Source organism: Gopherus flavomarginatus, chromosome 1, assembly GCF_025201925.1.
Source record: "Gopherus flavomarginatus isolate rGopFla2 chromosome 1, rGopFla2.mat.asm, whole genome shotgun sequence".
In the NCBI taxonomy this organism is placed as follows: Eukaryota; Metazoa; Chordata; order Testudines; family Testudinidae; genus Gopherus; species Gopherus flavomarginatus.
Window position 1 is genome coordinate 248,897,261 of NC_066617.1, and position 12,191 is coordinate 248,909,451.

The 12,191-nt window shown below is 42.2% G+C and overlaps 1 protein-coding gene across 1 annotated transcript in view; it reads right to left on the reverse strand.

Moving 5' to 3' along the window:
* Positions 1–12,191, reverse strand: part of CNGA3 (cyclic nucleotide gated channel subunit alpha 3) — a 48,207-nt gene that overhangs the window by 17,214 nt on the left and 18,802 nt on the right. The window contains exons 3-4 of the mRNA XM_050932093.1: positions 6,012–6,128; positions 1,205–1,384 (exon numbers count right to left, since the gene is read on the reverse strand). Coding sequence (XP_050788050.1) covers positions 1,205–1,384; positions 6,012–6,128 — 297 coding nt within the window. The remainder of the gene's footprint in view (positions 1–1,204; positions 1,385–6,011; positions 6,129–12,191) is intronic.

The window sequence follows — 12,191 nt, forward strand, 5'->3', positions numbered from 1 at the left end:
AAGCGTTACTGCATTTTGCACAAATACTTGTAGTGGAGTTTCCAAGCACTAGAGGCTAACGTCCAGATTCTAAATGTCTTTACACTGGGAACTGCTTTCATCCCTAGTATAGAGCAGCAGAGTGACAGCAAGTAAGCTGACCACATGTCAATGTGCTCTTTTGGGAAGTATTTTCCTCCCAAACAGTACAAAATAAAGTCCAGGTGTAAGGGACTGTTATGTCATAAGCAATGTAAGCTAAAAACATCACTTCTGAAACCCTTGCCAACATGCTTTTGAGGAAGAAAATATTTTAAGGAAACAGCATTCATTATCATCATTCATGTGAGACTCAGACAATTGGTTTGTTTAGTGCTTGAGCAGGATTGTGTGGTATAGGTGTTTACACTACAACCTGCTTCTTACTGCAGAGTGGGAAAAAGTGAGGAAACTGGGGCATACAAATAGTTTAGGGGGACAAAGCATTTATTTTCTTCATTCAGGAACTGGGTTTGTTACTCTTACCTAATGAACAAATAGAGAAATAGCATTTCTAAGCCGTGGTTGCACATTTGCTAGCAAGCACAATGACAGCCAACAAAAGCAGCAGGAATGCATTAGTTGTAGCAGAAGTATCAACATCATCTGCATGTTGCACCCCTATGTAAGAATTTCTTATGTTATATCAGCTGCTGGGAAAATGTATTATTTACCTAAGTGCTTCTGCAAGCTACCTGCAACTGAGGGCTTGTGCCTCCATCTGTGAGGTCAAAGACCCCAGAGCTGCAATTTCAAACTGAACCATGCCCTCCTCCACTGCTTATCCAGGGAGATCAGCCAAAGCAATGGTTACTTTCAGCTAATTATGTATAAAAACCCAGCATGATGATCCCTAGGGAAATTACATTTATTAAGCAGCTCTATCTTATTTCCATTCCATTGCTGGCTAAGCTCTACTCTATTGAAACGCATGTAATAGGATACGCTGACTTCTGGAGAATTAGGGAAGCCTCAGCTTGGACTAAACTCACTATTGCTTTCTCCAGTTTTCTTGGAAATTGGAGGACTTAAATTATCTTTCAGGAAAGTTTCTGGAGAGTATTAGCTACCCTACTCATTTCCTATCCTCAAATAAAACACAGCCTGCTCACATCCCATTCACAGAAAGAACATGATTACCCCAAGACCACTCTTCTCCCACTAAAGTACAATCAGATCAACTTACTTTTTCACTTTGCCTGGCTGCTCATAGTTGCTCAAATTGGAGTGAGTGTTACTTTCCCTGCTGGATATCTCTTTGAGCTCTGGCCCTCGGATACGCTCAAGGAAAGAATCTGGCCTTTGGTCTTCATGATGCAAATGTCGTGTCGCCCATGATCTCAGTGATAAGATGAAACGGGATAACCTGTAAGGAAGAGACACACAATGTTGTCTGAAGAGACAAGAATCCCAGATGGCTCAGGCTTCGTTCAGGACTAGAGCCATGTCCTGTAGCAACTAGAACTTCTGCATCAATGGGGCTTAGGTGGAGAGTATCCCAGATGGCGTTTTCACAGCCTCTGGACCCCTGCCACATCACTGGAGTATGACATTTTGCTGTATAATATTAGGCACCTTCAACAACTTCCACATCATGGGCTCCCCATCCTCTAACATGGTAAAGGAACCAGGAAGATACATTATTCACCAGGCCTCAATGTCCCCCACCAGCACCACATGGGACGGGAGCCAGAGAGACATCACTAGCTGTTTGACCAGCAGGCAGCTTGCTAAGGGTGGGAGGGACTGGAAATCATACTCTAGAGTTCTAGAAGCTTCTGACATTAGAAGTAATGTAAAGAGGTGAGAGATCCTGTGCTAAGGGAAGGGGGGAGATGTTGAATCCTCATGTGATGACATACCCAAAGGTTACCATGTGAAGTAAGGACAAAGGGTGATTGGATGGTGAAGGAGGATGGGTTATGAAGAGATTGCTGGAAAGTGATGGAGGCTGGAGATTCAGATTAAGGGGACACTTTCCCTTTAAGGATATTTTAGTGGGTTGAGAATGTGGATGAAGTTTACCAGTAACTCTGCAACCTTATTTTGTAAATCTCATCTGTGACACTGGCAAACAAGGTACCAGCTCTTCCCAAGACTGCAGGCATTAGCTAAGAACTGAGAAACTCACAGCTGGAGATCAGACAGTTCACCTGTGTGCTGGATTTGCTCAAAATAGGATAAGAATGTTTTGTGTTTAAACTCTATGAAATGCATGTAAGTTGCTGTGTGTATGAATCTCACTTGCAATGTCTGTATTCTGTGCTATCAGAAACTATGTACATTTTACTTTATAACTTTGAAAATGTTTGCTCTGAACTTGTGAATGCAGGCACAGGAATCCTCCCTTCTCTCTCCCCACCCCTCCAGGACTCAGGAGGACCATCAAAATTTAAGTAGTCCATTACAAGACAAAAGCTTTGTTAATTGCCTCATCCACCCATGGGGAAGCACATGCAGAAGACCTCCTCCCATCACTCTGAATTCTGGAAGAGGGAAATAAAAATAGTTGATGTGAGGATTTTTCATCTCTTTACTGTTTAATTTCTCTCAGGGCCAGGTAAACCAAACTGAAGCCAGAGATCCCCAAGGGTTACTTCCAGTATTCCTTCTAATTTTTTACGTCCACGTGCGGTATGAATTCTGTTATGTGCATCAATATGGAGGTGATGTGTGACACATCACCTTCATATTGCTGCACATAACATTGATGTGGTGTGGGGGTGAGGGTTTCAAAGTGTGGGAGGGAGCTCAGGGCTGGGGCAGAGGCTTGGGTGCAGGGGGTGGGGGCTGTGGCTAGGGGTGAAGGCTCTGGGGTGGGGCCGGGGATGAGGGGTTTGGGGTACAGGCTGCCTCAGAGCTGCAGTGAGGAGAGAGGACTCCCTCAGTCCTCTCTCACTGCAGCAGCTTGGGGCCAGGGAAAAGGTGCCTCTCCTCAGCCTTGGCAGCTTCAGCAGGCCTGTGCCGGGCCGGGGGTTCCTCTCCCCTACAGCTCTGGCAGGCCTGTGCCGGGCCGGGCCAAGGGAGGGGCTCCTCTCCTCCGGCTGCAGCAAGTCGGGGGCAGATCTGTGCTGGGGAGGGGTGCGTCTCCCTGCTGCTGCAAGTCCATGGTGAGGGAGAGGCGCCTCTCCCCACCACAGCCCTGAACCCCTGCATGGGGCTTAATAGGCAGCTGCATGGCCGTGTGGCCACACAGCTTAGAGAAAACATGGTTTATTTCCTTGGTCCACCCTAAAAGATATTTTGAATTGACAGATCTCTCTACAGCTCTGTCACTTTTAGGATTTAGATGGTAACTCATTTGTGTGTACAGGGATAGGTTTGCTTGCTTTAACCTGTAAATAACTCTCTTTTTTCCCTAGCTAATAACACTTTACATAGTTTATTACAGGATTGGCTACAGGCCTTGTCTTAGGTGCAATATCTAGGGAACCCATTGATCTGAGATGAGTGACTGGTCTCTTGAGACTGGAAGCAACCTGAATGTGGTTTGATTTTTAGTGTAAGTGACCATTTATCACTAAGTCCAGTTTGTCTGAATGGCGATAGGCTGGAGAATCTAAAAGGACTGTCTGTGATTCTGTGTTAAGACTGTTACAGTGATCCCTGAGCTCACATTTGTTACTGACTTCGTAAAATCTATTTACAGAACATACCACCAGTTTGGGGTGTCTGCCCTGTTTTTCCCAGTCTGCCCTGAGGTAGGCACCAATGGTAGTGCACCACTCCAGACAGAGTGACATCATCTAACTACCTTCCTATTTCACTTCTTACTGTTTGTAGCTTTTGCCTGTTGTGTCATGTCAATTATTAGACTGTAAACACTTCAGAGCAGACAATATATCTATCTGTATGTTCTCTAAAATGTCTAGCATACTGTGTGCATTATGAATAACTAATTATGATAAAAGAACTAGCCCCTGTTATGAAAGCCACCAATCGCCTGTTGCATGTAAACTAGCATTTCCTCATCCTAAAATCCTAATGGAGCACTAGAATAACATAAACACACACTCTTGACACCCGTATAAGTTTTGTCACTGCTGCATGGTTTCTCTTTATGTTCGTCCCATCCCAAGTTATATGTTCTTAAAGGACAATAGTCGTTCTTTGTAAAAGGGGTAAAGTGAGTATTATGCTTCTAAAATGTGTCCAAATGACAATATTTGAGACTGAAATCCCCAGCAGTAATAACAGGTTATCAATATAATATTCCACCGAGGAGACTATTTTCCTCTAATGGCAGCCCAGTCGAGACAGTGCTGTGTACTTCCATGCTTCCTAGACCTGCCCTGAGCAAACAACATGGTGAAATGCTGAACAGAGCAGAACTTCTTTGATAGGCCCAGCAATATTCAAGGAAAATTCTTTAGACTTCTCCAGATACGCAAGTATTACATCTGTCCAGAATCTACAAGGTGGATGACACAGTAGTGAAAACACTAGTGCTTTAGCAATTTAAATGCTACTGTACAGTACATATGCCACTTGATTGCATATTCTCAAGGGCCTAAGACAATAGTTTCTGACAGACTTTCCTCGGAAAATCTTATCCTTGAGTTGCAAAAGATAAAAAAGGAAGGAACACAGAAATCAGAGGAGTTTTTCACATTCCTGTTTCTTTATTAGTTTCCACATCGAGTCAGTATCATACATATAGTCTAAAGCCTACATTAATTAAAGGATAGAATGTAATTCTAAGACTACAAAACAAAAACCTCACCAAGGCCACAGAATAAATGATATAGCCTTCACCTCATTGACAAAAACCTTCACATATGAAATTAAGGACCAGTATCTTTGTGCCTGTCTGGTAGACCACAGTTTGTGGTTTGCAAATATAATGAAAATGATTCATTTGGTTCATCTTAACTACACTAGAAAGCAGAATATTTTAAAGGGGCACAGTCACCTCTTTTAGGCACCACTTTCACAAACCTAAGATCAGTCAAGAAGTTCCTAAAATATATTTTGATTCCACTGAAAGCCATTCACCAACAGAATTTGCATCCCACACATTACAGCACTGTGTTACTGCATGAGAACCGGAAAGTAAAAGTAACTAGAAGCAAAAAGGGAACTGAGTAGTTTATTTTCCATTGTCCAAGATGAGAGAAATGGAGAATAATAAACTACATTTGTAAAATGACTTCAGTTTTAATAATCGTTTGCTTTAATATGTGACATTTAACTTGAAAGTGTCCCTCACATAATTAATGACTATATCAGAAGACAAACAGAGCTCTAAATTCAGTTGAAATTCTTTAAGTCAGGCACAGAGGCCCCTATTTAGGAATGCACTTAAATCCAGGCTCCACTTCAGACACGTGCTTAATTTCCAGTGAACTAAATGGGTCTTAAGCACATTCCTGAAGATAAGCATGTGTTTAAGTGCTGTCCTAGAGAGATGTGTTTTCCTAAAACTGGGCCAAAGTCAGCACCTCCAACCTTTGTTGACTGAGGCTCCAAGTGCATCAAAGACATCATTTAATCCTAAAAATACTCAGCAATCCCTGTATTCTCAACATCTACTATCTGCTTTCTTGTCAGAGCCATCCACCATCAAAACTGGGAGGGAATAGTTATTACACTCTTATTACATAAGATTATATCCAGTTAACAGTCTGAAAAGAAACGTATTTATCCCTTCCCTTACTGTCTGACTTTACTACTAATTTTTCCTCCATAATCAATTTATTTTCAGCACTGATTAAACCTTTTTCCTATTTGAACTACAATGTGCTTTTCTGCCTGAGCCCACTCACCAACTCCAGCACACTAAAAATTGAGTTATACGATACAAAATTAAGGTCAAAGCATCTTATTTCAAGTCACATGATATTTATGTTCATTATAGGCTTTTTGTGTTTTCAGATGGACTGAACTCATTTTCTAGTAAATCTGTGATGACCACCCCTGTCCTCCCACATTCAACAACCTTTTGCAGACATGCTATCCTTTAATATTCAGAATTAAGCTACTTAGCCAGTTACCTAGCCATTGCTCCAGTGCCTGTGAACGAGCTCCTGCGGGATTCAGACAGGCCTCTCGTCTCCATGGAAATGACTCTCTGCAATTCTGAACAAGTGTCCTCACACAGTGAATGGGTCCTGCAAAATCAATTTTAAAAAAGAAGGCTTTTATTCAGCCTGCAATGCATTTGCCACTCATTTAGTTCTTCCACTCACATATAAGGGGGTGAGGGGAGCAATAATCTTCTCTCCATCACAAAGGCTACTGCAGCCAGGTACAAAGTGAACTCATGACAAGCCTAGTTTACTAATTTTCTGTCGCAGTCTTGCACCCACTGAAGTCAGTGGAAGTTCTGCTATTGATGAAAGCAGACATAAAAGTGCACTTTTTATTGATAAATACATGGTTCAAAGATCATACAGAAGTTACTACAACAGAATGGGGTTCAGTGTTGCCAATTACATGAGCTCAAAATTTATGAGTCAGCCCCCTCACCCCAAAAAATCATGAGATTGGCTTTAAGATCATGAGATTTTAAAAATAGTGGAGAAACCCTGTTTTTATTGAAGACAATGAGAGTTTTAAAATTGATTTCCGTGGGCCAGAATTGCATCTTGTCCAATAAATTCTGGGTTCTTTTTCATTACCTCCTGGTTTTTCACTCCTTAGGATTCACATTTTCAAACTCTTCTCTGCAACCATGAGAACTAGAAACTTATTACTTTTTTAATGAAAGCTGAGATTCTCACATTATCACATGACTCTGGAACCTGGGGCTTTATGGAAAACACCAGATATCATGTGACTTGCAATAACATTGCAAGAGTCAGCAACACCCCAACAGAAGAAATTAGTTAATTAACTTTGGTGTATTTTCAGTGGAGAAAAAGACTCGCACCAGCGGTCACACTTACAACTTAAATAGCCACTCTTCATCACACAGTCTGAAAAGAACTCTTTTACCAAATTGTTCCAGAAACTATTGGGATTCTCCCCATGCTGATTGTTTTCTTCTTATTCTCTTCCTGATATAAAAAGATAACATATATTCTGCTTGATGTTAGAAAGGCTGTATAAATCTGACTCAGACCTCTTGTTATTGATTAGAGTATTTGATATATACACAGCAATCTTAGGTACCATTAGTACTATAATGTTATTGCAATTACTGTTCACATTATTTTTTTCTTATGAGACTAGCAAATAATTTTTTAAGGAGAGAGTGGAATAGGAGTTCTTATAGAAATAACTAAAATTCAGAAATGCAGAGTGAGACAAGAATGTCTTCTAGAGAAACAGATCCTACAGATGTCCAAGAAAGTCAGACCTGTGTATACTGAGAGTAGAAGGGCAAATTATTCCAGGCAGAAGATTTCTTATTCCAGAACCAAAGGGCATATTGTTCATCTTGTACCACCATCACAGCCTTTTGTTCCTCAGAAGTTAGACTAAGGGTATGTCTACACTGGAGGTGGAAGGTATAATTTCCAGCTCAGGTAAACAAACCCTCGCTAGCTCTGATCAAGCTAGCATACTAAAAATAGAAATGTAGCCATGGCAGCGCAAACAGTGTGAGGTGCTAGCTACCCTGATTATCATCCCATCAGAGACCTTAGGTACCTATTTGGGGTGGCTAGCTTGTCCTATCACTTGTGCCAGTGCAGCTACACTTCCATTTTTAGCTTGCTAACTTTGATCAGAGCTAGTGTGGGTATGTCAACTCGAAGCAGAAATTACATCTTCCAGCTCTATTGCAGACATACCCTCAGAATGTACATCTCCTCAGTGATGGGCATGTGATCTCAGAATAAACATCTGTTTGGAAAGTCTGGGTTAGGGATTGGGCCATTAATATTGGATGCACATCCATAGGGCCTAATTCTGATCTCATTCCACAGAGAATCCCTTCTCTGTGACTATACATCCTTTCAGCAGCCAGGAGGTAGAAGTGGCTGCCGGGAGAGAGAGGAAAAGGGTAGCTGGGGAAAGCAGGAAAAAGGCAACTGAACTGTTGCTAGGAAAAGAGCCTGCACTGGACACAGGTCAATCTTTGTGGGATAGGCAACCATGGGTGGAAAGAAGGTGGTGAAAGAGCCAGAGGTTACTCTTGGGGGAGAAGGAGAAGCATCCATAGGTGAAGAAGAGATATAGGACAGAATGGAGAGCAGGCAGCCATAGGAAGGAGAAAGAGGAGGTAGCAATTAGGAAGACAGAACAAATAAGGGAAGCTTCATGTGGGGCAGAGGAAACGTGGGGAAGTTGAGGAAGGAACTGGGATAGGGGCAGGGAACAGAAAACCAGGAAATCATGAGGGGGAGAAGGAAAACATCAACCAAGGGTGCAGGAAGGAAGATAGTATTGGTGAGAGAACAAGGGTAGGGAGAGGAGCATGGCAGCAAAAAAAAAAGAGGCAGAGAGGCAGAAAAAATCATTAGGACTGGGGTAAAAGTAGGGAGAGCCCTGGAAAATATGGGGACAAGTCATATGTGGGACAAAGAATATTTTTCAAAGGGGCAATTTTTCAAATAAAGTGGTGTGGGGAGAAGGGTTTAGTGACTGCTGAAGGGTTATAAGTGTGTTCTGTTGAACTTCATATTGTTTTTCTGTGCCCTTTTTCTTTCTCCCTTCTAAGAAGGAAATAACCTAAAATTTACAAGGATGTATACACACAAGAACAACCATCCAACAGCTGGGTGTCTGATAGACCCCAGCCTGTGACATATTTGAATATTTGCCTTTGGCTAAATCTATACCATCTTGGTAACTATGACAATAGCCAACAGCAATGATGACCAACTAACCCACAAAGAAATTAGTCTACCAGAGCCCAGTTGTACAAATACACTCTAGCTGCTGGCAAGCAGATGAAATAGTATAAACACACAAGTCAACAAGTGTGTTAAGACCTTTCCCATGGTGGGAGAAAAGGGCAAAAAATGGTTTTGCATATATTGGTTCTACCTGAGAAAGACATCTGATTGTAGAATGAAAGGGAGATGTGGAAATTTAACTGAATGAAAGAGCACAGAGAGAGTTGTTTCCTAACTACAGTCAAACCAAGAGTAGAGAGAGGTCAGTGGGCTGTGAGCCTTGTCTATACACAAACTTGTAATGGTGAAGTTAAACTGGAAGGAATTAATGTAAGCTAAATCAATATAAGTAGGGCCCTACCAAATTCATGGTCCATTTGGTAAATTTCACAGTCATAGCATTTTAAAAATCTTGAATTTCACAGATTCAGATATTTAAATCTTAAATTTCACGATGTTGTCACAAATCATGAATATGTATTTAAAAAAAAACACGTAAAGCCCTTAAGTCAGTGTTTCTCAAACTGGAGTTCCTGACCCAAAAGGGGGTTGCAAGGCTATTGTGGGGGGGTTGCAGTATTACCACCCTTACTTCTGCACTGGCTTCACTGCCGGGCGGCTGGAGAGCAGTGGCTGCTGGTCGGTACCCAGCTCTGAAGGCAGTGCCACATCCAGCAGAAGTGCAAAAAATAAGGATGGCAATACTGCAACCCTCTCTCCAGTAACCAGATTTCATGGGGGAGACCAGATTTCATGGTCTGTGACATGTTTTTCACTGCCAGGAATCTTGTACGGCACTGAATATAAGACATTTCTAAACCTATTTAAGTGTCCACACTAGGGTTTGCACCAGTTTAACTAAAACAGTGGTTCTCAACCAGAGGTACCCATATTCTGGGAGTACGCAAAGGTCTTCCAGGGGGTATATCAACTTATCTAGATATTTGCCTAGTTTTACATCAGGCTACATGAAAAGCACTAGCAAAGTCAGTACAAACTAAAATTTCATATGGGCAATGACTTGTTCATACTGATCTACCTACTATACACTGAAATGTGAGCACAATATTTATATTCCAATTGATTTATTTTATAATTATATGATAAAAATTAGAAAGTAAGCAATTTTTCAGTTCTTCCTTCTTCCTCGGCTATCCCTCGATGCAAGGATGATGTCTGCCAAGGGGGTTCATTGGTGAGTTTTTAAGTAGCTGAGCAGCCCAATTCTTGCCCTGCACATTTTTCCACTGAAGTGACAGGTGTAATCTTGGAGGAGATATAGTTGTTGGCTGGACAGTTGTGCCCTTTCTTTCCTCCTTTGTCACTTCTCTGTCTCATGAGCACATCTGTTCTCAAAGTGAGCTGTGGCTTAATGCATGGTGTGGAGCCACTGTGTTCTGTTCCACGGCAAATCCTCCCAGTTTGTTGGGTTGATGCTTCTCTTTTTAAGATGTACTTTCAGTATGTCTTTGAAACACTTCTGCTGCCATCCACGAACTCTTCTTCCCTGACTTAACTGAGAGAAGAGTACCTGCTTCGGGAGGCGAGTGCCAGGCACAGATAAACAGTGTTTATTTCTGTTTATTTTTCAAGGCTTGTGGATCTCCTCTGCTAACCCCAGATGCTTTTGTTTGCTTGTAACCTTTAAGCTGAACCCCCAAGAAAGCTATTTTGGGTGCTTAATTTTTGGAATTCCTCTTTTAAAATCTAGCAAAACCCACATGTATTTTTCCTTTTTGTTTTTAATAAAATTTACCTTTTTTAAGAACAGGATTGGATTATTGGTGTTCTAAGAGATTTGTGCATGCTGTTTTATTAGCTGGTAGCCAGAGCAAATTTCCTTTGTTTCCTTGCTCAGCTCTTCCCCAGGTGGGGGGCGAAAGGGCTTGAGGGTACTCCACAGGGAAGAATTACCAACTGCTTCTTCCTGGGTTAAAAGGTTGGGGGTTTTTTGGCTTTAGGTGGTGGCAGTGTTTACCAAGCCAAGGTCAGAGAGAAGTTGTAACCTTGGGAGTGTAATACAAGCCTGGAGTAGCAAGTATTAATTTTTAAAATCCTTCCAGGCCTCCACTTCTGCACTCAGAGTGACAGAGTGGGGATTCAGCCTTGACAACCTTTTTGCAGATCTCTATCATTGAAGACTCGTTTGAGTAGTCTTCCAAAAGACTGGCACAACAGATACTGTATTCAATTTCTGTGTCAATTCTAGCTGTTTCGGAAAGGTGGCTGCCAAGATACAGAAAATGGTCCACATTTTCCAGGGGTTCTCCACTGATGGTGATTTCTGGAGTACAAAGGGTAGTCTGTGCAGGTGAGGGCTGGTAGAGTACCTGGATTTTCCTGAAGTTAAGGAAGTGTGATAGGTATCTGCAAAAAGTTTTAGGGTGCTTTGCAGGTCGGCCTCTTTGTGTGCAAGAATGGCACAGTCATCTGCATACTGAAGGTTAGTGATGCCAATTCTTATGATCTTAGATTTTGTTTGGAGACGTCAAAGATTGAGGAGTTGGCCATCCATATGATACTCAATCCCAATTCCGTCAGGAAGGCGGTCATGCATGAGAATCATGATAACGGCAAGGTAAATGGAGAAGAGTGTTGGAGCAATGACACAGTCCTGCTTGACAGTGATGAGAATGGTGAATTGTTCGGTCTCTGAGCAGTTGCACAAAATGGTGGCAGTCATCCCATCATGGAGTAGTCTGATGATGGAAATGAATTTCTGTGGACAGCCAAACCTACTCAGCACTCTCCATAGGGCATCACGACTGATAAATTCAAAGCCTTGGTTAGGTCAATGAATGCCATGTACAGTTCCTGGTGTTGATCTCTGTACTTCTTCTGAATCTGTCATGTTGAAGATCATGCTGGTTGTGCCTTGGGATGGCCTGAAGCTACACTGTGATTCGGGGAGTTCTTCGACAAGAGGGAGGAGGCGGTTTAGTAGGATCCAGGCAAGAATCTTCCCTGTGGAGAGGAAGGCAATACCTCTCTAGTTCCTGCACAAAGATTTGTCCCCTTTCTTGAATATTGTAACAATGTTGGCAGTCTTAGTCAGGTGGAATTTCTTCGCAGGTCCAGATTTTGTCGCGGCGTTGGCAAACTTTGTGCTGGAGCTTTGTTCTACCAGCTTTAAAAACCTCAGCTGGGATGCCATCTGGGCCTGGTGCCTTATGATTTTTTGTCTGAGTGATGGCATACTGGACGTCCTCAGAATATGAGGGATCAGCAAGTTGTTCCAGTGCTGAGTGTTGTGGATAAACTCAATGGTGTCTTCAGAGACCTTGGATTTTTGGTTTAGTAGGCTCTCAAAGTGCTCCTTCCAACATTGTTTAATGGCTGCATTATCCTTGAGGAGGCTGGAGCCATCCTGAGAGCGAAGTGGATTGGGCC